The sequence below is a fragment of the Scomber scombrus genome, chromosome 6 (assembly GCF_963691925.1).
Source record: "Scomber scombrus chromosome 6, fScoSco1.1, whole genome shotgun sequence".
Classification (NCBI taxonomy): domain Eukaryota; kingdom Metazoa; phylum Chordata; class Actinopteri; order Scombriformes; family Scombridae; genus Scomber; species Scomber scombrus.
Window position 1 is genome coordinate 4,572,929 of NC_084975.1, and position 25,331 is coordinate 4,598,259.

The window sequence follows — 25,331 nt, forward strand, 5'->3', positions numbered from 1 at the left end:
TCCTTATTAGCTCATCTGCCATTAAAATATACTTACAAAGTTCATTATTTTTGAATTTGTTCGATATCCTGATGCAAGGAAGCACATTACATGCATCTTGTGATTAAGTCTTGGTGACACAGGAGTATTCTGGACTATCTCTAACTTCTCTTAGACTTAGGGGCTACTTTTAGTGATAAAATGTTTTCTGAAATACTTTTACATAAACATAAACTTGGGAGTCATGAAGTATTTTTAAGAGTTTCTCCTAACTTGGCCATTTAGGAGCTACTCTTAGCCTTAGGATGTTTTGTGAATACAGACCCAGATCCCTAAAGTCTTTTTTGTACATTCTGTCAATGTTGCTGCTGCAGCTACAATAAACTATTTTGAGGCCACTGCCTTCTTTATTTTCCTAAGGATCGACTAGAAACCCTCCTATGGCCTCTGGAAGTCCTCCGACCCCAGTTTGGAACCTCTGCACTGGTCATGCTGTTGATATCCGATGTCAATTAATTCTCCGTCCAGAATGTAGAGTTAAACTGTGTGTGTGTGTGACTGATTTCACATGGTCACATTTCACATCTGATGCTCCAGGCAGGTGAAGGAAACAATTAAACAGGAGGGTGACGTGTGGTCACGTCCTGATGGCGCTTGTCCAAGCAACAAGGCCGAGCGGAGGAATGCATGAGTGATTGATAACGGTCACCATGCTGCTGTCATTCCCTCTCACAATTCTCAGGCCGAAGATTTATTTACTCCAGCCCTCTGCAGATGCAAAACAGGCAGTCTGGTTTACACCCACACACAGAATATAAACACACACACACATTCGCACACAGATATAGAGCCAGAAATGCACAGCCACAAAGACACAGGAACCCACATACAGATGTAGAGGCCCAGGTATTTGTGCACACACACACACACACACACACACACACACACACACAGGAATACACTCAAATACACATTTAGATGCACATTGTGACACACACACACAGACTGGGGACTTGGTCATTGCCGGAACAAAACAGGAATTGGGTCTCGGATTGGTCTTATCAGGATAAGATAAGGAGACAATTCCTCTGAAGTCATTGGGTCCCATAAAGACTCCCACACTTCCTGATGCCAGATAAACTGCTATCCATCTCTATCACTCGGTTCTTTATTACAGCGTAATATATGGCTTAATTTTTATGTTTTAAAAAAAGAAAGTACTCCATTTTCCTCAGATTTCTTCTGCTTAATAGTGTAATTATAATAACCGATCATAAGCTTTATACATTTTATCTGCTTCCATGAGGTGACTACAGAAACAAAACTCACTCTCCAAAAACAAACATGAGATTGAGTAACGTGTCCGTTTAGATACAATGTTTGGAGCTACAAGGTCAGCTGCAGTTGCTGACTGTTTTGTGGTTGACCCAAAAGCATCATTATATTTTTTGTACATCACCATGGCTAGCTTGCTATGCTAATGAAAGTGGATAAAGACACCAGGGGCTGTATTCATGAAACATCTTGAAAATGTTCCTAACTGGATGATAATGGAGAAACCCTGAAAGAATGTGGCTCTATCTGTATTTTTCTAATGTTCAACAAATCTTGTGATCAAATAAACAATGAATTGATCCTACTGAATGTGCGTGTGTGCATCCAAAGCCTGATATATCTTATTCCTCTATGCCATAGACCTCCATTGTTAAACTATTAAAAGCATGCCACTGAGCCACACCATTGCACAAGATGTTCCTCCATTACAAAGAATTTGAACACGTCAGTTTGTTTAGAAACGGCCGTCTCCAGAGAGTAGTTCTGTGTAAGGCAGAGGCCACTGTGAATGTGCGGGAACATAGTTTGTATAGTAAACAATTTCTGTCTTTTCAACAGCGTTAGAAAGTGAGGTGCTCTGTACCTGGTTGTGGAAATGTCGGGACCACACAGTGATGTATGCAACAGAAATTCCACTTGCTTGCTTCAGATGCAGATGTATTTTGATGAAAATAGAGAGAGAGTGCCCCACTTCATCATGTAGTGGAAGCAATCAAGTACTGCTGGTTCTGTTTGTGTCTGTTTGTAGAAGTACCAAAATAACATTCATCTAAACAGAGTTGCCCTGTTTTAACCCCACATCATCTTACTCTTCACTAGGCTTCCTCCTTTTCATCAGCTTCACTAAAGAGTTGGCTTCGAAGCCATCACTGGATAATCTGCCAGGTGGATTATAACAGATTCATTTTGCTGTGGTGTGCAATGTCTATGGCAAAAGAAGTTAAGAAGGATAGAAAAAGGCACTTACAAGCTCTAAGGAGATAGAGTTGGTAGGGCTGGGACGATATGCTTTTCTCCGAATTCGCTACTATGACGATACTTGGGTGCTGGTTCGATATGTATTGGGGAAAAGTTGGATTATACACTTCTAGAGATTGTATGAGTCATGAGTCACATTTCCAAAAAACATTGCACATCAAATGCATGTCAGTCTTTGAGTTTTATTTTAACAGCATCATTGTATCTCTCTGTCTTAATGCCATGCTAAGAAAAAATATCATTAAGAAAACCACTTAAGAGGTCAGTAAGTCATAGGCAGATATAGAAATATTCTACCTGCATTGCATTGTTAAAGTCACATTGCAATTGTACCAATACTAAAAGCTGTCTGGAGCTGGACTTATTCGGTATAACATGCTTGTTAATAATGTATTTCCTCTTCCTCTTCTTCTTTGATTACGTGATAACTACAAACCAATGTTAAAGTTGCATGCAGCCACCTACAGTACTGTAGTGGAGGGTGTAACATGTTATTCACAGATGGGTCCGTTATTATATGTTTGAGAGAGAGAGATAGAGCGAGAGTAGGGTGCTGCTAGATCTCTCAGCTGCCCCCAATGCCTTTTCTCCATACTCTCTGAGCTTTGGCGTCTGTCCTCCGCTGGTTTGTGTCCTACTTCTCAGAGAGGTATTTTATTGTGTCTTGGAAGGGGAGAATGTCTAAACTAAATGGCTTACCCTACGGGATTCCTCAAGGGTCAGTGCTCGGTCCCCTTCTGTTCTCAATATACACCACCTCACTGCAATCATCTGCTCCCTCTGTTTCTCATACCACTGCCATGCTGACGATACCCAACTCCTCCTATCATTCCCAATGGAAGACTTCATAGTCTCTATACAGATCGTGTCATGCTTTGCCAATATCTCAGCATGGATGAAGTGACACCACCTTCAGCTTAACCTCTCTAAGCCTGAGCTCCTCGTCATCCCAGCCAGTCCCTCTATATAACAACAGATCAACAACCAGCTTGGATCAGCCCAACTCATGCCTACAAAGTCTGCCTGAAACTTGATCGATGACCAACCTACCTTTAAGGTTCACGGGGCCTCGATTGCTTGGTAATGTCGATTTGTCTTGTACAACATTTAGAAGATTAGACCCTATCATTTGAGCATGCAGCACAACTCGTGGTACAGGCTCTTGTAACTTAAACTCCTTACTGACAGGTCTCTCCACATGCATGGTCAAACCTCTGCAGATGATCCAGAACGAAGCCCCACGTCTCCTCTACAACCAACCCAAAATATGTCATGGCGCTGCTGTGTATATCCCTCCACTGGCTTAGTGCCAGTATCAAATTCAGAACCTTGACACGCTTACAAAACAGCAATCAAAAAGGCTCCTGCTTGCCTGGTTATGCCCCCTCCCACTGTGCCAATGAAAGGTGCCATGTACTAACAAGACAACAAGGGCCCTAAGTCGCTAGACAGACTCGTCTTCTTTGATGGTGGAACGAGTTACCAAACTCCTTTCAATCCTCAGAGTCACTCTCACTATAAGAAAAAACTTCAACCTAGTTCTTTTGCTAGAGTTGAATACTGTTCACATTCAAATCAGTCTGCAGCTCTTCATCAAATATCTCACTGTGACCGTTTCTTCTTGAACTGTTTCTCTCTGCTGTATTTTTAACCGATCCGCTGAACAAATTGTTCCAAATATCTGCACATCTTGTTGCGTTGACATGTTTTTATTGAAGAGTAGCACTGCTAAGAAAGCTCTGCTAACTCAGTGATAAACACATTTCATTTCCTACAAGTTCTTCGCAATAAAAGTCTTTGGTGAGTTTGTCAGTGGAAAGGTTTTGATATGAAGCAGCACGCAATGCTTCATCGGCAGTAACTTAACACGGCTCAGATCCAGCTGAAAGCGATCAGGAATCGGTAAAATAAGGCTGACATCTAAAAGTACAAACAGGAACACGAGAGAGACATTTCAGGCGCCAGTATGTCGGTCAACTAGGACGAGTTTTCAAAAGGCTCATAACGAATTGTATATATCTTTTTGAGTAAAGTAGTGCTTTTTATATAATATTAAAATGTTTAAAATCTACACTATTGTTTTTTTTATCCACAGATCATTGGACGGTGCTCATGGCCAGCTGCACAGCGTCTGCTGGTGAAGACAAAATTGCTCGCTGTGTGGAGCTCCTGCTTTCCAGAAACGCTGATCCAAACATGCTGGACAGGTGAGGAGGGGTATTTCAGGTCAAAATGTTTGAGTGTAGTACGCACTATCACACCCCTAATGATGTAGGCCAAATAAAAACCACACTAGACTCGACTTGAACAGGGGAGTAAAAAACAGAGGTGCTAGATCAAATTTCCTTTGATGGTTCTTGTTTTGTTTAGCTGCCATGTGGTAGCATTATGCACCACAGTCCCTCCATACAGTGTGTATATTTGTGTGTTTTGTTTGGAATGTCCTGTTATGGCATGTGCATGTACAGACTGGTATCAGACAGACAGACAAACAAACACTGAGTGTAACGGGTGGGCGAGAGGTTTTTTACAAGCTTGGAGGCAACCCAGAAAGCATGCTTTTGGTAATTTGTAGGTCAGAAGTGTTCAAGGCATCTGTGGTAGGTCAGAACTGGGCGAGTTTTTGTTGAAATGGGAACATTTTTGAACATCCAGGTTACACATAACCTGCTTTTAACATAATTGACAAAAAACTCAAATAAAAAATGAAATAGAATGATTAAAATCCAGATATCTACTGTAGATGTAACTTTCAATCAGCTATTTGTCAGAACCATACAAGCTCTTGCTGTGGTGCGATTGGCTATCATCAGTTATGGGTACGATATGTAAAAATGTGCATTATCTTTCCTCACTCCTGATAATTTTCTTGATATTCATGTAGTTTACAAAAGCAGTTTTTAATAATGTTGCATTTTGCTTTTAAGCAGTCTTGTCTACAAATATGAGTTAAATGTACAGCAACAACGTCCAGCCATCATTTAATGGTAATGGAAAATAGGAGAAATCTTTAGGCATCAATCACAATTACATTCAGGCTTAATACATTTATAAAAATGGAAGTGTATATTTTCAGTGAGATGGGAGAGTGACTGTCCAAAAAACCTCAAGAAACCTGTGTGTGAATTGCATAATTCATATGTAATGTAACAATATGTGAATTCAAACATATTGAAGTGGCAAGAAGTTTGTATTCTGAATATTAATATAAATTTGTACAGGTGCCCAGTGAGGTTTTGGAAAAGTTCAATCTGTGGAAAAGAATGAAAAAAGGTCATTCTTGCAGCACTTTTACTGCTATCATCTATGACTGTTTGCTGTGTCAAAGCAAGGATGCAGCCCCCAGTGGCTTTCTCTTTTAGCTTTCCCTAACCCCCCCCTCGCCCCCCCTCCCCTCTACCTCTGCCAGCATGCCATTACTTGTTCGACACACAACACCTGAAACCCCCTGGTGACACACATGGACATGCTACGGCATTAGGAAATTGATCGGTTCCTTCCCAGACAAAATATTTGAAAGACGGTAACAAGACACAGAAGGATGGAGAACGGGGGGAGAGGTGGTGAGGAAGAGGAGGAGGGGAGGGGTCAACTGCCCACAACATCCAGTGCAGGGAAGAATATGAGGTTCATGTGGGGGCAGAGGATAAAACCACCTCCTCCACCGCCTCCTCCTCTCAACTCTTACGTCTGAATATCAAACCAATGATTAACACCAGCTGCAAGTCCCTCCGTTTTAGTGTAAACAAGTGTTCTCTGTCATCTCTCAAAGTCCTGGAAGAGCTCGATGTGGGGTCCATTGCCTCCATGTGTTGGTTTTTTGTTTTTTGTTTTGATCTTCACCATACCGATCTGTGTTGATCGTCGTTGCGTTAACACAGGCACGTGCAATCCGAATGTGCACAGGGTTCATTCAGAGATGTTTGTGTGGCTGTTTCTTTTACACTTGTGCAATGTTTTTGCTTTTGTTTGTTCACAGCTTCAAACTTTCTTCTTGACAGCAGTTGGATCAACCAATGTGCTTACTTGAGGGTACAGGTTTGCATAATGCATTGTTGAGATTTTGGGGTCGGCGGTTCGCATATTTACTCCTCTGCAAGCCTGTGTGACCTGTGATAACACTCTTCTCTCCTCCAGTCAGGTCTGCAGAGACTTTGATATCCATGTGCTTTGGACTCATACAAATTTGTGAAAAGGCCCAATCATTTGGTAATGATGGTCTCAATACTCATTGCCTCCAACCTAAAAATTAATTAAAAGACTGCGTGAGAACCTTTATAGATAGAGACACACACACAGCTGTAGACATGAGACTTGGACTTGACTTCAATGAGCCTTAGAGTCCCTTAAAGCCTGACCAGGGACTTGAAAGCAAAACACTTGTAAATCTCAGGTCTTGAAATAGCCAAATCCTAAACACTACAATAATATAACATAAATAACAGTAACAGACTTAGCATTGCCACACAGCTGCCAATGCTGACTTATTTGACTTCTCAGGATTTACACATCTGAAAGACATATATTTTGACTTGCAATTTGCTTATGAAACATGTGATTTGATTTGGGCTTGCCCTAAAGGACTTGACTTAAACTTCTAATAGATTGCTTTAGCCAATGAGGTAACACTTGTGTAGGTAATTTATTGATTGTGCAAGTTGGACAAGATAAAAATGTGATCGTCACCAGCATGAAGCCAGCCACTGACTAATGACGTCTCTGCTTACTTTTCCCATGATTACCATTTTGTCAGACAAGATATCATCTTTTCAAGCTTTCATATAAATATACAGTAAGAGAAAGTGCGTACCAAAGGTTTGGCTGGTACTGTAGTCACTGACTTGTTTAGGGTTGTTTGTGGAAGCCATTTGGAGACATACTGTGCTTGTCTTGGTACAGCGAGTCAGATATTTGTGGAAGTCATTCTTCATGCTGTCCTGACACCAGGCGCCAAGTTTACTCTGAATTGTCTCTATATCGATCAGTTGGCTGTTTGGAAACCGGCCAAAACTCACAGTCTGAAGGACAAACACACACACACACATGAAACACACTGCAATAGATTGTGAGTGACCTCGGTCCTCGTCTCCCAGCTAAACCATCCTTGGGAAAATAAAGCGGCACATGACATGAAAGCAGAAATGAATGACGCTACCTGTCCTGTCCCCTTGGGTCAAAGAGGAAGTGGCCGGGTGTCGAGGAATGCGAGTGTGCGTGAATCATCATACTTGTCATTGCTCTGCAGCGAACTAGCTCATTTGTCTCAAGTCACATAAAACATACAGCTTTTATGTCTATTTGACAAACATCACCTCTATCCTGGACATATTTGTACAGACTACAACAGAACATCTCAATTCAGAATGACAAAGCAAAAAAAGGAACTACTCTCTACGGTATTTATGTTTGGGAGCCATGACAATATATTCTGATATGTCAGTCAAATACTAAGGTAGCTATTTAATGTCTCTGGTGGGGTTTTGCATCAGTATGTTTACATGTTTTTTACAATATGTATTAAATTCCTATGACATTCCATTTTGGTTAAGTTAAATGCAACAACCAAGAATACCATATCATGATTTCAGTGTTGCAGCATAGTATTACAAATACTCTGATTAAGTATTGATAGAGTCTGATAGAGGATGTGCAAGACGTTTAAAATATATAAGTAAGATACGCCCCAAATAGCAATTATGAAATTCTCTTTTTTTTTGGTTTTGATTTGCATATTGTCTCACATGCAAATCAAAATCCTTAATGAACAACAACCTCATATTATTGTGTTAAAGACCCAATCATTTATTATTGCACTCTAAACATTTGAATCCATCATTTCAAATATGTAATTTAAATGGTGGCACAGTGGTGTTAGTGGTTTAGAAATGTGCGGGTTAGGGTTCAAACCTGCCAGCTGGCTGGAGCCCTTCTGCGTGGGGTTTGCGTGTTATTCCCGTGCCTGCATGGGTTCTCTTTGGTTCTCTTTGGGTTCTCTGGCTTCCTACCACAAAACAAAAACATGCAGGTTAGATTGATTGGTCACTCTAAATTGCTTTAGGTGTGAATGGTTGTTTGTCTACTGTTAGCTCTGTGATGCACTGGCGAACTGTCCAAGGTACCTCTCGTCCAACGTCAACTTGGCTTGGCTCCAGCCCTCCACGTGACATGAATCAACATTTTATCCTCAGTATATCGTAATGTAAAAATGTAGGGAAGTTTTCTCTGTTTAAATTCACAGTATGAATGCAAACAAACCTTTTACTGCCTCAGAAACATAACATAACCAGGAAGTGATTTGCCCATTTATTAAATGAGCTGTCACTAAATTAGAGAGCAGTGATATATTCCCATCAGTGTTGTTTTGTCGGGTTATCCATTTGTTTACATTTAGATTATGAATTGTTCCTTTTTAAATCTCCTCTCTGTGTGTTGCTCTCAAACACATGTACACATTAGGTAAAGTGATGAATTACTCCTGGACTTTCCCATCCCTCTGCATTGACATATTTTTTCTCACCCGATTTGTTTGAGTCAGAATTAATAAGATACAGAAGTACTGTAGCAGAGGTTATTTATATTCAGCGCTTGCTCAGATAGAAGTAAACATGTGGAGGCAACAGAGGGACAGCTATCAGCAGGAAATGTCAAAGTTGTTAAAATCAGATCGTTTATTTATCATTTGTTGGCTGTTGAAGGACACACTGAACAACTGTGTGTGTTTGTCACCTGTAATCACTGCAGTACATTAACTCACACTTTATCACAGAGCTCAAAGACTGAATGAGTGTTCAGCACAGAAAAGATTTTAAGGGGAGTATCACTTCAAAAGGAAAATCCATAGATCCACATATGTAAGTACAAGTTTCAGCCAAAATAAAGTGTGGATAGTCCCAGTTGAAACAGTGAATGTGCTGAATCAGTGTATGTAATAAGTCTATCATAAGGTGTCTGCTGCCCCCTGGTGGTTAATCTGTAGCTTCATCGACTCCTCCACTGTCCTCATCTCTTATCTTTCACCACCTCTTAACTTTTACCATCACCAATGAATCTTCTTATTGTTATACTTTATTTAAAATCTTCTTGTCCTCTTCTGTTTTTAAAAAAAAAACTCTTCTTTCATATGCTTGTACCCTTTCTACTACTCATCCCTCTACTTTTCACTCCGGTCCTCATTTTTCCTTTTTCTAAATACCATCTTTTGTATTCCTATAAATACTTCTCTTTTTGTTATTGTTTGGTTTTTTCTATCCTCACCTCTTCTATCCTGCCTTGTCTTGTTTTCCTTCTCAGGTCTCAAATAAGCTGCCTGATGCTGGCAGCCAGGAACGGTTACAGTAAGGTCATCAACCTGCTGGCGTCCCACGGCACAGACATCAACATCCAGGACTGTAATGGATACACGGTGCGTCACAGTGTTTGGTTTATAGCAGGTTTCCTTCATCGGGAATCTGCACAATGTAGAATATGTTGGATATATTTAATTTCGATCATTTTATGTAATCATTTGTATTCATATTTCCTGTCAGGCTTTGGCTATGGCAGTGCAGTATAACAGAGAGGAGGCAGTGCTGAAGCTTCTCGAGCTGGGAGCGGACAAAACGATAACGTTAAACGATGGCAAGAGCCCAGCTGACCTGGCTTTGACATTAAAAAATAAACAGGTACACATCCACAGAAAAGGTATAGCACATATTTTTTCAGAAATACAATAAAAAGGAAATGAACAGCATTAAACATATCTTTAAAAAATGTGCACTTAGTCTTATGTGAGTAAAAAAAAAAAAAAATTGGTCATTTAAAGTAGTTTTTACGTCACATGAATCTTACAGAACAATCTTTGTGTTCTGCTGTTCGGGGGAGAAAGAAAGGTATTTTACAAAGTATATGCATTAAAAAAGTAAAAGCTAAATTGTGTATTGTCTGTGGTTATCATGTAGTATCCTGACGCTGTGTCTGTCTAACTGTAGATATCCAGGATCATGGCCTCTTCATCCCACATTTCCAGCTCAGCGGAGAAAACCCTTCCAAAGTTATTGAAAACTAACTCTGAACCTCCACCTTCCAAGGAAAGGTAAAACGGCCTGAGGGCTCGGGGCAGGTTTGACATAATGCATTAATCAGATTTTTTTTTGCAGTATCTGAGTTATGTGTTTGTACATGTAATATTATAGCTAGAGTACTTCAATGGCAATCAGGGTTTTAGGTTTCTGATCAGATGAAGATGCCCCTGCACCATATGCACTTAAACTTAACTTATAATATAAATATGATGAATGGGAAAAGGAGGTTAAAGGAGGACAAAGTATTAATATTTGTCGATATTTTGTCCTCTTTGACTAGGCAATTTGAGATGCCCTACCTTTTCATGTTTTTGGAACAATATAAATATGATACTGAACTATTTATTTGATAACAATGGATGGAAGTGAAGATTTGACACCGGTAATGTGGAGGATTTAACAGACGGTTGCTGCATATGAAAGCTTCGACAACATATCCGCACTAAAATAGACAATCCGAAACTTGGATAATGCTGCTGTCTTGTATACAGAGGGATAAATAACTAGCAGGAGCATTATTAGTAAAGATTATACTGAGAGTTTTTGGGAACAGAACATAATAATCTAGTCCTCTGTTGCCTCTGAAGTAAGACCAGTCACTGCTACTTGTGTGCGTGTCGCCCCCTGTTGGATTTTCTGTGAACTGGTGCATGTGCAGCAGGTGTTGTTGAACCGTTGTTCAACCAGACATAAACAATAATAAACCTCTTGCGTGATTGTTTAGTCCATTCAGGCACAGCTGGACAATCATGATCAGCCAAAAAACATTTTTTTGTAGCATGTCTGGCAGCAGAAATCACAGCCTGTAAGCCTGTAAACATTATAGCTGTGTTTCTCACATGTCTGCTACAAAGACATTAAAACCCCAGTTAAGCATTTCACATATTTTCAATGTGTGAGAAGAGAGGCTCATTCATAAATTTTTGTCATGTTAACGATCAAGCTGAAGCTCTGTGTAGACTGCGGTTACTGTGATGTGTCTGAACTCAATGACACTTGAGTTACACCCGCTTAATCCCCGAAGGAGAAAGAGATGTCTCTCCTTTTACCAATCCCCTTCTGCAAGGAGGTCAAAGGTTAAATTAAGGAAAATTGGAGCTGAAAGGGATGCAGTTGATTGCTTAAGGACACTTCAGTAGGGTCAGATACAGCCCTTCTTTCACAACATGATGCACTATATAAAAAAAATCTAAATTAATACACAGCTGATGCTATAAAATCAGTTAATAGTTAATAGTTTTAAGTCACGGAGGTGAACTCTCTGCCCTCCTCAGTGCAACCAAACTGGATGACCTGGAGCTCCTCCTGCACGGCCTCGATCTCAGCTACCTTGCTGACATCATGAGTGTAAGTATGCATGTTTTGAATAAGATTTCACTGTATTTCTTTCTCAAATAAGTATATTTTTGTATGTACAGTGCCAGCCGTTATTTCCTGCTCTCTTATCTCCCTGATGGCAAGATAGTGAGAAGAGATAGCTTGCTGTTACACACAATAAAATGCAGTATTAGATCTATGGCTGACATATAATGATCCCAAATGTGTTGAGCACAGCTGCATTATTCGAAGAATGACATTTTCACGCTTGGAAGCATGTCATGATGTACAGTTTACATATTTTACTTGATACTTCATAATGGATGTAGTGTTGCTGGATCGACTTAGCCCGAATTAAACCGAGGGTCAGCTCAAGTTTTAGAGCCGATCTGATATATGCAGATGCGGTTTGACAGGTGCAGGTAGATCGTTGTCTCTGTGTGGTAGAGCCTCATGCAGGTACATCTGTTCTTAGGCGGTGGGGTCAGAAGCAGCTGTTGAAGTTTTGATTCGGTAAATGCTGAGTGATGTTTTTCTCTTTCTGACCTGGTTTTTCACACACAAAAACACACACACACACACACACACACACACACACACACACACACACACACACACACACACACACACACACACACACACACACACACACACACACACACACACACACACACATGCACAGGAAAATGACATCACCTGGAACTACCTGTTGACCATGGAGAAGGAGGATCTGGAGAAGGTAGAGGATTAACTTTAACATCTGTGTGTCAGCCTTTTTTGCACACGGCCTCTGTTTCAGTAGAGAGAAAGAGAGAAAATAGATTAAACTGATACATTTTTCTGTCTTGGAAATAAAGTGTAAAATAATTTTTTAGGATTGATAGACGTCTAATGTGTCATAATAGGGCAAATAGATGAAAGTAAGTGTAGCGTATTCAGTACATGTGGCTCACATTTGGGTCATCATTATAAAGGCATGTTGCGTTTAGAGTAACTGACAACTTTGGGTTAAATTCAAGACACTGAACATATTTTATGTTGTATAGTGTCACTTGTATAAAATGACACTTTGATGTAATGGTGCAGTGATCACCTAAAACTCAATGGAAGCATAATAAAGCCTCAGATAATCTTTTGAGAAAGCAACTTAAGAATATATCCCATTTTTCTGAGCATATAACATTAAGGCAACAGATTTGGGTCAACATAACGGTAACTAATGTTTTTCTATCTGTCAGATTGGTATCACAGACCCAGTGGACCAGCAGAAGGTGCTGAGTGCTGTGCAGCAGATGCACCTGGACAAAGTGGACCTGACTACAATCAGCCAATTGGAAGCATCAGAAATTGGGTAGGGGGAACACAAATCTTAAAGCCCAGGCAAGTAACATCTGTGTAGACAGCGGAAAGGGATCCAAAATGAAGGTCCACAAAGAGAATTCAAGGAAAAATAGTGAGTCACGGTGTCCATATGCTTTAGATGAAATGTTTGATGGATTGTCAAACTGTGTGTTAAAACATCTCCAGTGTTGGAATTGGAGGGGCTGCATCCAAGAAATTTTGCAACTATCCAAAACCAATAATTTGACAACTACACCCATTTACACATTGATTTATTTGTGTGGGAACGTGAGAAAGTTGTCAGAATTTGAACCTTTTCCTCTTTATTTCATTCCTCATATAACTACTACCATTACTTTGCATTAAGGCCAGATGCTAGATTTAAGGGGCCGGTACTGATACTGTATTAGGGAGCATATTCTAATATCGATAAATCAAATGTGGTTATCAAACACTTGGCATGATGTATTACTTTAACAATAAACTTTATTGTTATCAGTACACTGAAACACTAAACACTGCTGGGAATTTAATAATTATAATTAGCTATGAATAAAAAAAGAGAAAACAAAAAAATGCATATTTTAAACTTGAATTGAGAAAAAGGATTTAACATAAAATGCTGGGTATATAACTTAAAAAATAATAAAATAGGCACATACCAGACAACATATATGGCGATACAAATATATCTGTGAAAGGTCAATCAGCTGACCGATATGACCGACCAAATGCAACACAATTTAAGGTGTTAAAGGTTAAGGCTGCACCTATTTGTACAACGTTTGGGTCTCTGGTTCCTCTCTGTGACGCTCTGCTTTTAATCATTCAGACGTGGTTAGATGACATACAAAGTACAAATGATTCTATGCACTTCAACTTTGCTATCTACAGTTCTGTCCAAACATATGAAATATCCTCGTAGGTGGGTGGTGGGTGTCTGGGATAAAAAGGTTCCTTAACGTTTACGCTATTTGAAAATCTTGAGTTTGTTTCACTTTACAAAGAATGTCTTGACCAACTTGTCAGTCGCTTAAAAAAAGTATTTCACAACACAAAGTCAGAAACAACGTTGACTGTAGTAGCAGAAATTTAAACACTTGTCAGCCACACACCTTAAACCCTCCCCCACATCCAGCCCTCCTCCATCTCCCCGTAATGCTCCGTCTGTCCTCCCCCACTGGAAGTCGTCCATCAGCCCTATGAGCATCTCACTGTCCGAGCTCCTTATCCCCGCCCCCGCCCCCCCACCACCCCCACAGCAGAGCCTTGAGCCAAGCCCTAATGGTTTAAGCGGAGCTGTAATGATTTGTAAGGTGAGAGGCGATGGGAGGTTGCAATGAGCTAAAGAGAGCCAACGGCAGGGGCCAAACAGAGCCATCGCACCGCACCCCATCACTTAATGAATCCTCAGCAAGGACTGGGCTCGCCAGTTACACCCGCCCTCGCTTGCCAGATCAGAGACAGTCCAATAGAGAGAGGGATGGAAGACCTCCTGAAGAGCTCCTTCACAACCCCTATTTCACTCTTTAAAAAAAAAGAAAGAAAAGGAAAATTAGTAGAAAATTAGTCTTGTCATGTTTGGGGACCGGAAGTAATAAATGTTACCTTACTTGTGCTCATGTACATGTCGCTGTATTAAATCCTTGGTTGAACTTATTCATACCACTTTAAAACAATTCAAGCTCAGCCAGCTCATGAAAAAAGCCCCCAATGGTTGGGCCTGTACCTGTGGAGACTGATCACACCCTAAGAGCTAAAAATGGAGCTGCTGCATTTTTTTTAATTGAACCTCAGAGCACCAAAATCTAGCATGCCATATCCAAAGCCTTTATTAAAGAGAAAGCTGCTTGGATTTCTGGCAAGAAAGTCAGGTTATAAACCCAAGAGACCATCGGTGAAGCTAAAGGTAAAGACTGAGCCTGCAGGTGAGTTCGGGGAGGTGATGAAATACTACTCTCGGTTTTGACATCCTGGCAAACCATCAGACAACAGAGGAAGCAGAGAAAGGGAAGTTTGTTCTCTGTGTGGGAGGAAAACTGCTGACGTTGACCGGTGATATTATGGACAGTTGATGGTCCACTTGACTGGCCCTCTGTGAGGCAGCTATAAGACCCAGAGGAAGCCTTTCCCAACTCTCTGGTGGAGGTCATGGAGTTGGGTGAAAAAAATCTTTGCTGGAATAAAGCGTGTCAGTTGTGATTAGATTCACCCTGAGATGATAAAAAGGCCGGATGTCAGCGGGTGTTCTCGGTGCTGCTCTTCAGTGTCTCGTGGAGAATGCGGCCCTTTGACTAGAGGACTGGAGATCAGTCATTCTGGAGGACATACTCCAATTATCAGAGTATCACACTGCTAAGCCTCCCGTGTAAAGGCTTTCACTGAAAAGGAACCTCGGTGTGAACAGAATCCACGTTGCTCCTCTTTGACCAGCACAAGGACTCAGGATTAGTTATGGAAGTTTGCTAATCAAGTCTATATACCTGCTTTGTAGATGTGGAGAGGGTCTCATACATTTAACAGGTGACCACTTACAGGTTATCTTTATCTACAAGAGGACATTTGTTTTACAGCCAGGGTTCACATAGAGACAGAATACAAAAGGACAAAGAAATTATGAAACTAGTAACAGGAAAATGGAAAGTATGAAGTATGAATGTGCAAGTGTGTGTTTTTAGTGCATGGGAGGTATTGTGTATATAATCTCCAGGCACATGTGACAGTATGATGGTTTCACTGGACTGCACCTGCAAGGCCACAGGGGGGGGGGGGGGGGGTGCTTCTCCTCTCTGTTTCTCTTGAGAGTTAACAGGAACAAACAATACTTTCAAAGTGGGATTTTGAGTTATAAGAGTTCATTAGTATTGGAAAAGTTGTATTGTCACCAGGCAGCAGGTAAGAAATTGATGGTCTGTTGTTGAGTAGCAGGCAATCAACTGTCATTTTGGTGTCTTGAGTTTAAACCTGTGGCTTAATGCTATCTCAAAGGACATCGAAGAAGTGAGGTGTCTAAAATACTGCAGGTCAGAATCCCTCAATTTGTGGTAAAAATGTGTGTGCAGTGAATGAGCAAGACACTTTCAATGTGAGGCAGGGTAAAGCAGGAAAAGGGGAAGTTCTGCCCAATTGACTTTTCTGGGATAAATTAAGTAAAAAAAAAAAAAAAAAAAAAGAGTGGCACACATTCATCTTCCACCAACATTCCCACATAACATACATCGTTGTTTCCATCTACAATCCCTTCAACAATCTTCCCATCGGGGGCCTATCATCACTCTCTGCTCCTTAGATAAACTAACAGCAGGGAGAAGGGAGGTGAGGGTGCAGCACAGGCTGACTGACACTGTTTACTCGCCCCTCTGACAGAGTGTGAGGAGGGCTGGCTGCCCAGTCCCTTCACCAAGGGAAATGTACCATTAAGATAAGAGCTATCAATATCCCACAGGGCCAGGAGATGGGAAGAGGGGAACGGAGAGGTTGATGAATATAAATAACTTATCATTTAAGGTGGATGTTTTCAGGGAGGGATGACAGCATGGGTTAGCTTGGGATGGAGGTGGGAGAAGACTTGGCCACCTGCTCTGTTTTCTATGAAGTTTAGTGAGGTGATCTTCAAGGAAATGCACGGAGAATGTTAACATAAAGTTTGGTCCAAACTATCAATCTGTCTACCCTGTCATTGCCGGGCATCTTCCTCTAGTCTTGGCTTGTTTCTTGTGATATGGTCATCTTCTTTGGCCTCTCTTCTTCCAAAGCTAAACACAATTGATCTTTTTTTTTTTTTTTTTTTTAAGTTCCCACTGCATTTATGCCTGAAGAATCTTCTATGACTTAACACATGAGCAATGCATCACTTTTGTGTACCTCGTCACCTTTTTTCAGTTTTGCAATTTGCACAGCTGACTCAGATCGGATGTTTGAAGTTTACTTTGTCACTGCTTTAGATGTCGTAGTAAAACATGCTTTATAGAGCACAATATGCCATCTTTAAATCGCTTGTTTTATCAACCAACATTTCAAATACTAAAGCAACATATCCTCAAATTTATGAAGCTGGACTGTTCAGCATTTGTTCCTCGACAAATGCTTTAAACAATTTTTGAGTATCAAAATTGTTGTAGATTGAATTTCTCATTCTTCTAAGCAAAACATAATCTCATATCTATTTTACTTACTCTTATTTTTTCCTGTGGTTTGCAGGAGTGAGGAGCTGCAGACTTTCCTGATCAGTGTGATGCAGCAGTGCTGTTACCTAACGGAAACAATTCAAGATGTCATCAGCCGTTTTCCGCGCCAAGCCTCTCAGGTATATGTTGTCTAGGGGTTGCCAGTTAGGTGTTGACATGTTCGCTGCCAGTTCATGCTAGCTTGGTACTATTCATCAGTCACATACATTAAACTATATATAAATCATCATATTGAATTATGGAAGTCATCAAACTTATAATAAAAGCATGTTAATGTAGATACACTGTTTCAGGTGGAGCAACATGCAAAGTAGGGTTGATTCTTAGAGCAGGTAATGCACTAAACTTCAAAGAAGCATAACTAATAATAGTCTATTAAAAAACTACATTCAAATACTTTTTTTTTTGGTGCAGTTTTAAGGCTGTGTCCCTTCATGTCACATGATCTCTTAATGTTTGTCTTTCTTCTTCTTTGTCTTTCTTGTCCTCCATGTAGCTGGTCTTCTCACTAGATCCGAAGAAGGAAGCTCAGGGTGTCTGCAACCAGCTGGTGGTTCACACTAAAGACCTGCAGAAGGAAGTCAGCTGCCTCCGCAGTCTGCTATGCCAGGTCAACACACACACACACACACACACACACACACACACACACACACACACACACACACACACACACACACACACACACACACACACACACACACACACATTGCTGAGCTCGTACTTCCTCCGCCTGGACAGATCACAAATCTGACCTGTGATGCCTTTGCTTTTTGGTTGCTGCTACTTAAATGTTACAAAGTAAGATTACTTCATTCCTATTCATTCTCTGTGTGATAAGGCAAGTGCCAAATGTCATACACTGGCAGCACGTTGATGTACGTTAACACTTCAGAAAAGCAACAATTTAATCCAAATTTTTCCGTACAGTGACATATTTGAACTGCTCTGCCATGAAGCAGGAAAAGGCTCATCATGACTAAGTAAAAAATGTTGAGGGCTGCAACTATCTTATTTCTATTATCTTATCACATACATTATGAATATTACTTTACTGTCTGTTAATTTGTTGGTTTGATTAATCGTTTAGTATATAAACGTCATAATAGATGATTATAAGATATTCCCTTCGAGATTGGCCAGATATCAAGGTGATGTCTTCAAAATTAGTTGTTCTCACTGTCAGTTATAATATATATATATATATATATTTTATACATTTATTTTCCAAAGCTATAAAGCAGAAAAAAATGTCAGGCAACATCAGGCAAACTGTCACATCTGAGAAGCTAGAAAATTAAGTCCAAGTTAATTTTATTTGTATAGTGAATCCGAAACTGCATTTTTGCTGAATAACTAACTGAAAGAAAAAGATAATTGAAATTGGGGGCTATATGTAATAAAGCAGGATATTTTAGAGCTGAATAATAAAAACAATATTACCAATAATGAGTTATAGTATATAAGAAATTTACCGGTAAATCTGAATGGAATAAAAACAACAACTATAACTAAAAAGTAGCTTTGAAATAAGATGTAACATTTGAAAACACATAAAAGCAGCAGGTTGAAAACATTCATCTATGATTTATATTTGCATCTGTCAAAATTGTAACTGATACTAATATATCAGTGATGAGCTGAATAACATGAATACTTCATGCAAGTCGATCCAAATTCCTTTCTTACGTTGCTGGCTGTTACTACAAAAGCAACATGAATAGAACATAGTGTGTGTGTTTTCAGCGTAAGTGCATATGAATTTTGACGAGCTCCAACAGGTATGTGCGAGGGTGCTTGCATGTGTGCACCTGACCCTGTGTGTGTGTGTGTGTATATATATGTGTGTGTGTGTGTGTGTGTGGTTGCATTTGTATTCCAAGAGGAGAGAGTCTTTCCTGACAGGGCAGAATCCTCACAGCCCATAAGTCAGCACCGCTGTGACATGGACCTGTCAGCACACAGACGATGAGGCGGAGGGATGAGGGGGCTGATGGGAAGGGGAGGAGGAAAAGCGCGGAGAGGACGCAGGTTGGCAGGGTGAGAGAGTTTAAGAAGAGGGGAGAGAAAGGGCTGATGGGTAGAGGCTGAGTATGGGTAAGAAAAAAAGGGGGTTGGTTAGCAATGGATAGAGGTGGAGTGGTGTGTGTGTGTGGTGTGTGTGTGTGCATGTGTGGTGTGTGTGTGCGTGTGTGTATAGCGTCAGTTGTGGGGGTCCTCAGCTGTGTCAAACAGGAATCTGACGGCCAACGGAGCCCATTTGGAACCCACTGGCTCTCCAGCCCAGTGAGGAGGGTCTTCACACATATACACATTCAGACAGCTTTATCTATAGAAGCACTAACTATGTCATTGTATTCACTATGAATGCTGCCAACACACTTTCTTGGATTATGGCCCTGCTTTGAAAACAAACTTTAATTTATTTTCTGGCAATAAACCACAAGAAAGGCATTAAAAGCAACATGTAACCAGAGTTCATCACTGCCATCTAGTGTTGAGTTAAAAAAAAAAAAAGTATGACTCCTGGTGAAGTTGGAAGAATATGAGGAACTTTGTAGAAGTTGCAGTTCGATTTTTAGAAAGTTTATTAAGTTATCTGACTTTTATCACCTACTGTCTGGTAACAGTGACTACCTCACAGTTTCTCTCTCTCTCTGTCTCTGCCCCTCTCTCTCTCTCCCTCTGTCTGGCCTATCTCTCTTCTCTCTGTCTCTCTGTGTCTCTCTCTGTCTCTCTCTCTCTCTCTCTCTCTCTCTCTCTCTCTCTCTCTCTCTCTCATCTCTCCCTCTCCTCTCCCTCCCCCCCCCCTCCCTCTCTCCCCCTCTTTCTCTCTTTCCCCCTCTCTCTCTCTCACTCCCTCTCCCTCCCTCCCTCTCTCTCTGTCCCTCTCTCTCTCTGTCTCTCTCTTTCTCTCTCTCTCTCTCTCTCTCTCTCTCTCTCTCTCTCTCTCTCTCTCTCTCTCTCTCTCTCTCTCTCTCTCTCTCTCTCTCTCTCTCTCTCTCTCTCTCTCTCTCTCTCTCTCTCTTTCTCTCTCTCTCTCCCCCCCCCCTCTCTCAACCCCTACCACAGTCAAGGCAGATGGCCGCCCACCTAGAGCCCGGTCCTGCTTGAGGTTTTGAGGTGGTCTTCCTGTTAAAGTGCTGGCTCATAGGGGAATGTTAGGTTTCTTAAATTCAATTAAGTCTAAACCTGTGAACGTGTCTATGTGAAAAGTGCCTTGAGATGACTTTTGTTGTGATTTGGCGCTGTATAAATAAGATTGACTGATAAAGTTATGATGAATGTGAAAGTTTTAACATAATGGATCTTAAGTTTAGCTTTATTGTCATTATTTTGAGGGTCAGACAACAATATAACGAAATTTAAATAGCACTCCCTGAGCCATAAGAACCATTTAAGACCATTAAAACAATTAAGACATAAATAAAACATTGATAATCTATAAAGTGCAGTATAAAAAGATGGAAACACAGCAAACAGCAGCAATGCTTGTTGTAACATTAGGCCATATGTAAACAATTTAAGGCCTATTTTTATATTATTACACAGAAAGAGTTTTGATTTGTAGTCCTCCAGTGAGAGTGTGTGTGGGTGAGTGGGATGACGGGATCAGTGTTCATTAGTTTACAGCTTTGGGGAAGAAGCTGTTTTTCAGTCTTGTAGTGTGTGACTGAATTATCCCGTATCACCTGCAAAGGGAAGCAGTTGGAAGATGGACAGCGAATGTGATTTGAGTCAAATGATGTAGTTTAAAGCTCGAGCTGTTCTTAGTTTTATATTAACAATGGTTCAATAAAACAATGAAAAACGACCAATATGAACGTCGTCCCTGGTGGTGATGACCCCTACAGAGTAAGGCTGGGCAATTAATCGAAAATAATCAAAACCGACATTAGAAACTCTAATCGACTTCATCTTGCTCATGTCAATTAATCGTGGTGTACGCTGTTGCCATGACAGCAAAGGTTGCATATCTTTAAGGAATTGAAAAACTTGTCTCAGTAATCATTTTAACCCAAACCATGATTTTTACATAGTTTATAATCAAATAAACTAGACATTAACCACAGCGTCACACCTTAAAACATCATTATTTTCACTCCCTAAAGATACTTGTGGGCGAAAATACACAAAATATTGTGTGAGGGCAGCAGTGTAAAATACAAAATAAAGAAACTGTAAAAATACATAATTGTTCATCAAGGGTGGAGATAATCATTCAATAATCGTAATCGAGGTTAAATGTCAATTAATCGTGATTTTGCCATAATCGCCCCAGCCCTACTACAGAGCATTATCATATCAAGTTTGCACCTCCTGTATGGTTCAGTCCTAGCGCTGGAAGGAAGGAAGGAAGGAAGGAAGGAAGGAGGGAAGGAAGGAAAGGAGAGAGGAAGGAAGGAAAGAAGGAAGGAAGGAAGGGAGGGAGGAAAGGAAAGATGGAAGGAAGGAAGGAAGGAAAGGTGGAAGCATGGAAGGAGGGAAGGAAGGAAAGGAGAGAGGAAGGAAGGAAAGAAGGGAGGAAAGGAAAGATGGATGGAAGGAAGGAAAGGAAGGGAGGAGAGAGGAAGGCATGTTTTTTTTATATTTATGAACAAAGTAAAACCAGCAGATACGAGAAGATCTGAAGAAGTGTCACAAAATAATTAGGATATTAATATTAACCCTCCTGTTGTCCTCGAGTCAAGGAAGGAAGGAAGGAAAGATGGAAGGAAGGAAGGAAAGAAGGATGGAAGGAAGGAAGGAAAGAAGGATGGAAGGAAGAAAGGAAGGAAAGAAGGAAGGAAGGAGGGAGGAAGGAAGGAAGGAAGAAAAGGAGGGAGGAAGGAAGGGAGGAAAGGAAGGAAGGAGGGAAGGAAGGAGGGAAAGAAGGAAGGAAGGAAGGAAGGAAAGGAAGGGAGGAAAGGTGGAAGCAGCAGTGGGCAGCTGTTTCCAGATAAAGAAGCTCTAATAAAACCTACTGTGCACCTCAGTCTCAGCACTAAACTGCAGACAGACAAAGTACGTGACTATCTGGTGAAGAAAGTGAAATATGTAGCTCATAGGTGAATTTTATTGGAGTTACAGCCATCAGGTGCATTAATTAATTAATGCCATTAATGTTGCTTGGTGTCTGCAAACACTTCAGTCATAATAAATTAATGAGCATATACTGTATCCGAGGTGTGTGATTTAAGCTCTCTGCTCCAAGGAGGCCAAAAAAACCCATTAATGCAACTTTTTTTTAAACTCCCCTCTGTAACATTAAGTGCTGCGGCAGCATAGGGGTAAGAGTCGATCAACCAAATAAAAATTTCATGTGATGACTTGGCTGATGAAGTTTAAAAACCCCTGATCTACTTCCTGGAATGTAAATGTACAACACCCCGACCTCCTGTTGAATGTTTGACTGCGACTGTTCTGTCAGGTTTGTGAACATACTGGTTTCCCTCATGCAGGACTCTCACTCTGTGTCATTTAATGCAACAGTGCGTACTGTAATTCCCCAAAGCGCAAATGAACCATGGAGCTGGTTACCGCAGAACACCTGATGATACAGATTTCTTTTTTTTTTTCTTCTTTTTTTTCATTCATGCTATTGGCTTGAGAAGAAGTTGCGATGCTGGTGGCTCAGTTGTAACATCCCCTTAGCAAAAAGTAGTATACTTGAATTTCATTTTATTAAGTATGCTTGCAAGTATATTACGGACCATGTACTTGTAGTGTCCTTCCTCCTGTCAAGGAAGGACAGGAGGAAGGAAGGAAAGGAGTAAGGAGGGAGGGCGGAAGGAAAAGAGGAAGGAAGTAAAGGTGTAAAAGGAAAAGAGGAAGGAAGTAAAGGTGTAAGAAGGAAGGGAGGAAGGAAGGAAGGAAGGAAAGGAGTTAGGGAGTAGGAAGGAAAGGAGTAAGGGAGGAAAGAAGGAGGGAGGAAGGAAGGAATGAAGGAAGGAAAGGAGTAAGGGAGGAAAGAAGGAATGAAGGAAGGAAAGGAGTAAGGGAGGAAAGAAGGAATGAAAAAGGAAGGAATGAAGGAAGGAAAGGAGTAAGGAGGGTGGGCGGAAGGAAGTAAAGGCGTAAGAAGGAAGGGAGGAAGGAAAGGAGTTAGGGAGTAGGAAGGAAAGGAGTAAGGGAGGAAAGAAGGAACAAGGAAGGAATGAAGGAAGGGAAGGATTAAAGAGGGAGGGAGGAAGGAAAGGAGGAAGGAAGGAAAGGAGTAAGGAGGGAGGGCGGAAGGAAAAGAGGAAGGAAGTAAAGGCATAAGAAGGAAGGGAGGAAGGAAGGAAGGAAAGGAGTTAGGGAGTAGGAAGGAAAGGAGTAAGGGAGGAAAGAAGGAATGAGGAAGGGAGGAAAAGAGTAAGGTGGGAGGGCGGAAGGAAAGGAGGAAGGAAGGAAGGAAGCAAAGGAGTAAGGAGGGAGGGCGGAAGGAAAAGAGGAAGGAAGTAAAGGCGTAAGAAGGAAGGAAGGAAGGAAAGGAGTTAGGGAGTAGGAAGGAAAGGAGTAAGGGAGGAAAGAAGGAATGAGGAAGGAAGGGAGGGAGGAAAGAAGGAAGGAAGGAAAAGAGTAGGGTGGGAGGGCGGAAAGAAAAGAGGAAGGAAGTAAGGAGAGAAAGAAGGAAGGAAAGGAGGGAGGGAGAGAGGGAGGGAGGGAGCAAAGAAAGAGGGAAGGAGGGGAAGAACGAAGGAAAAATTAAGGAAAGAAGGAAGGAAGGAAGGAACAGTCAAAAGAGATGGGGTCAATTTGACCCAGGAGGACAACAGGAGGGTTAAAGTATAGCACAAGTACCCTCATCTATATACTACTAGTGTACTAGGTTTATACTTCTAGTCCACATTTTAGTTTATTGAAGTATACTTAAAGTATAGCACAAGTACCCTCTTCTATATACTGCCATTGTACTAGTTATATACTATATGATGTTGAACATATACGTTTATAACAGGGGTTAATACCTCAAAGCTAATGTGTGTAGTGAAAAACATTTTTATTCTGCTAAATTAAATGTAAGCACGGGTCAATGACTTGATCAAGATATACTAAGTATTAGTACTTTGTGGCAGAAAGAAGTAAAAAGTAAACTAAAGTACAAATAGAAGCTTTAGTATTAAAGTATAAGTGTAAGTCTTAGTATTAACCTTCATGTCGTCCTCCCAGGTCAAATTGACCCCGTCTGTTTTGACTGTTCCTTCCTTCCTTCTGTCCTTCCCTCCCTCCTTCTTTCTTTCCCTCCTTCCTTCCTTTCTTCCACCCTCCCTCCTTCTTTCCTTCCCTCCTTCCTTCCTTCCTTCTTTCCTTTCCTCCTTCCTTCCTTCCTTCCTTCCTTCCTCCCTCCCTCCTTCTTTCCTTCCTTCCCTCCTTTTCTTCCATCCTTCCTCCCTTCCTTCCTTCCTCCCTCTTTTCCTTCTTTCCTTTCTTCTTCCCTTCCTTCCTTCCTTCCCTCCTTCCTTCCTTCCTCCCTCCCTCCCTCCTTCTTTCCTTCCTTCCCTCCTTTTCTTCCATCCTTCCTTCCTCCCTTCCTTCCTTCCTCTTTTCCTTCTTTCCTTTCTTCTTCCCTTCCTTCCCTCCTTCCTTCCTTCCTTCCTTCCTTCCGTCCTTCCTCCCTCCTTCTTTCCTTCCCTCCTTCCTTCCTTCCTTCCGTCTGTCCTTCCTCCCTCTTTCTCTCTTTCTTTCCTTACTTCCTTCCTTCTTTCCTTCCTCCCTCTTTCTTTCCTTTCCTCCTTCCTTCTTTTTCTCCCTCCCTCCTTTTCTTCCATCCTTCCCTCCTTCCTCCCTCCTTCCTTTCCTTCTTCCTCCCTTCCTTCTTCCTTTCCTTCCTTCTTCCTTCCTTGACTTGAGGACAACAGAAGGGTTAAAGTATAAGTGTAAGTCTTAGTATTAATGTACTTAGTCTTAGACTTTTCTTTATACTTTTCAGTATAAGCCAAGTATACTTCACTATACTATTCTTAAGTATATAAAATATAGTATATAAAAAGTAAGCTTCAAATATACTGCCTCAGTTTTAGTATAAAATAAGTATACTCGTAGTACTCTTGAATAAACTACTTTTTGCTAAGGGTCACTTTCTATTGTTGCGTTGTTGATAATTTGAGTCATACAATATATTCCAAAAATCATCTTGAATGCAGAACATTTCAGCCCTCGGTGTTAGTAA

At 40.9% G+C, this 25,331-nt stretch overlaps 1 protein-coding gene across 1 annotated transcript in view; it reads left to right on the forward strand.

Moving 5' to 3' along the window:
- Positions 1–25,331, forward strand: part of asz1 (ankyrin repeat, SAM and basic leucine zipper domain containing 1) — a 32,451-nt gene that overhangs the window by 4,826 nt on the left and 2,294 nt on the right. The window contains exons 4-12 of the mRNA XM_062420794.1: positions 4,388–4,499; positions 9,583–9,694; positions 9,819–9,953; positions 10,260–10,363; positions 11,627–11,699; positions 12,352–12,408; positions 12,908–13,020; positions 17,211–17,316; positions 17,694–17,807. Coding sequence (XP_062276778.1) covers positions 4,388–4,499; positions 9,583–9,694; positions 9,819–9,953; positions 10,260–10,363; positions 11,627–11,699; positions 12,352–12,408; positions 12,908–13,020; positions 17,211–17,316; positions 17,694–17,807 — 926 coding nt within the window. The remainder of the gene's footprint in view (positions 1–4,387; positions 4,500–9,582; positions 9,695–9,818; positions 9,954–10,259; positions 10,364–11,626; positions 11,700–12,351; positions 12,409–12,907; positions 13,021–17,210; positions 17,317–17,693; positions 17,808–25,331) is intronic.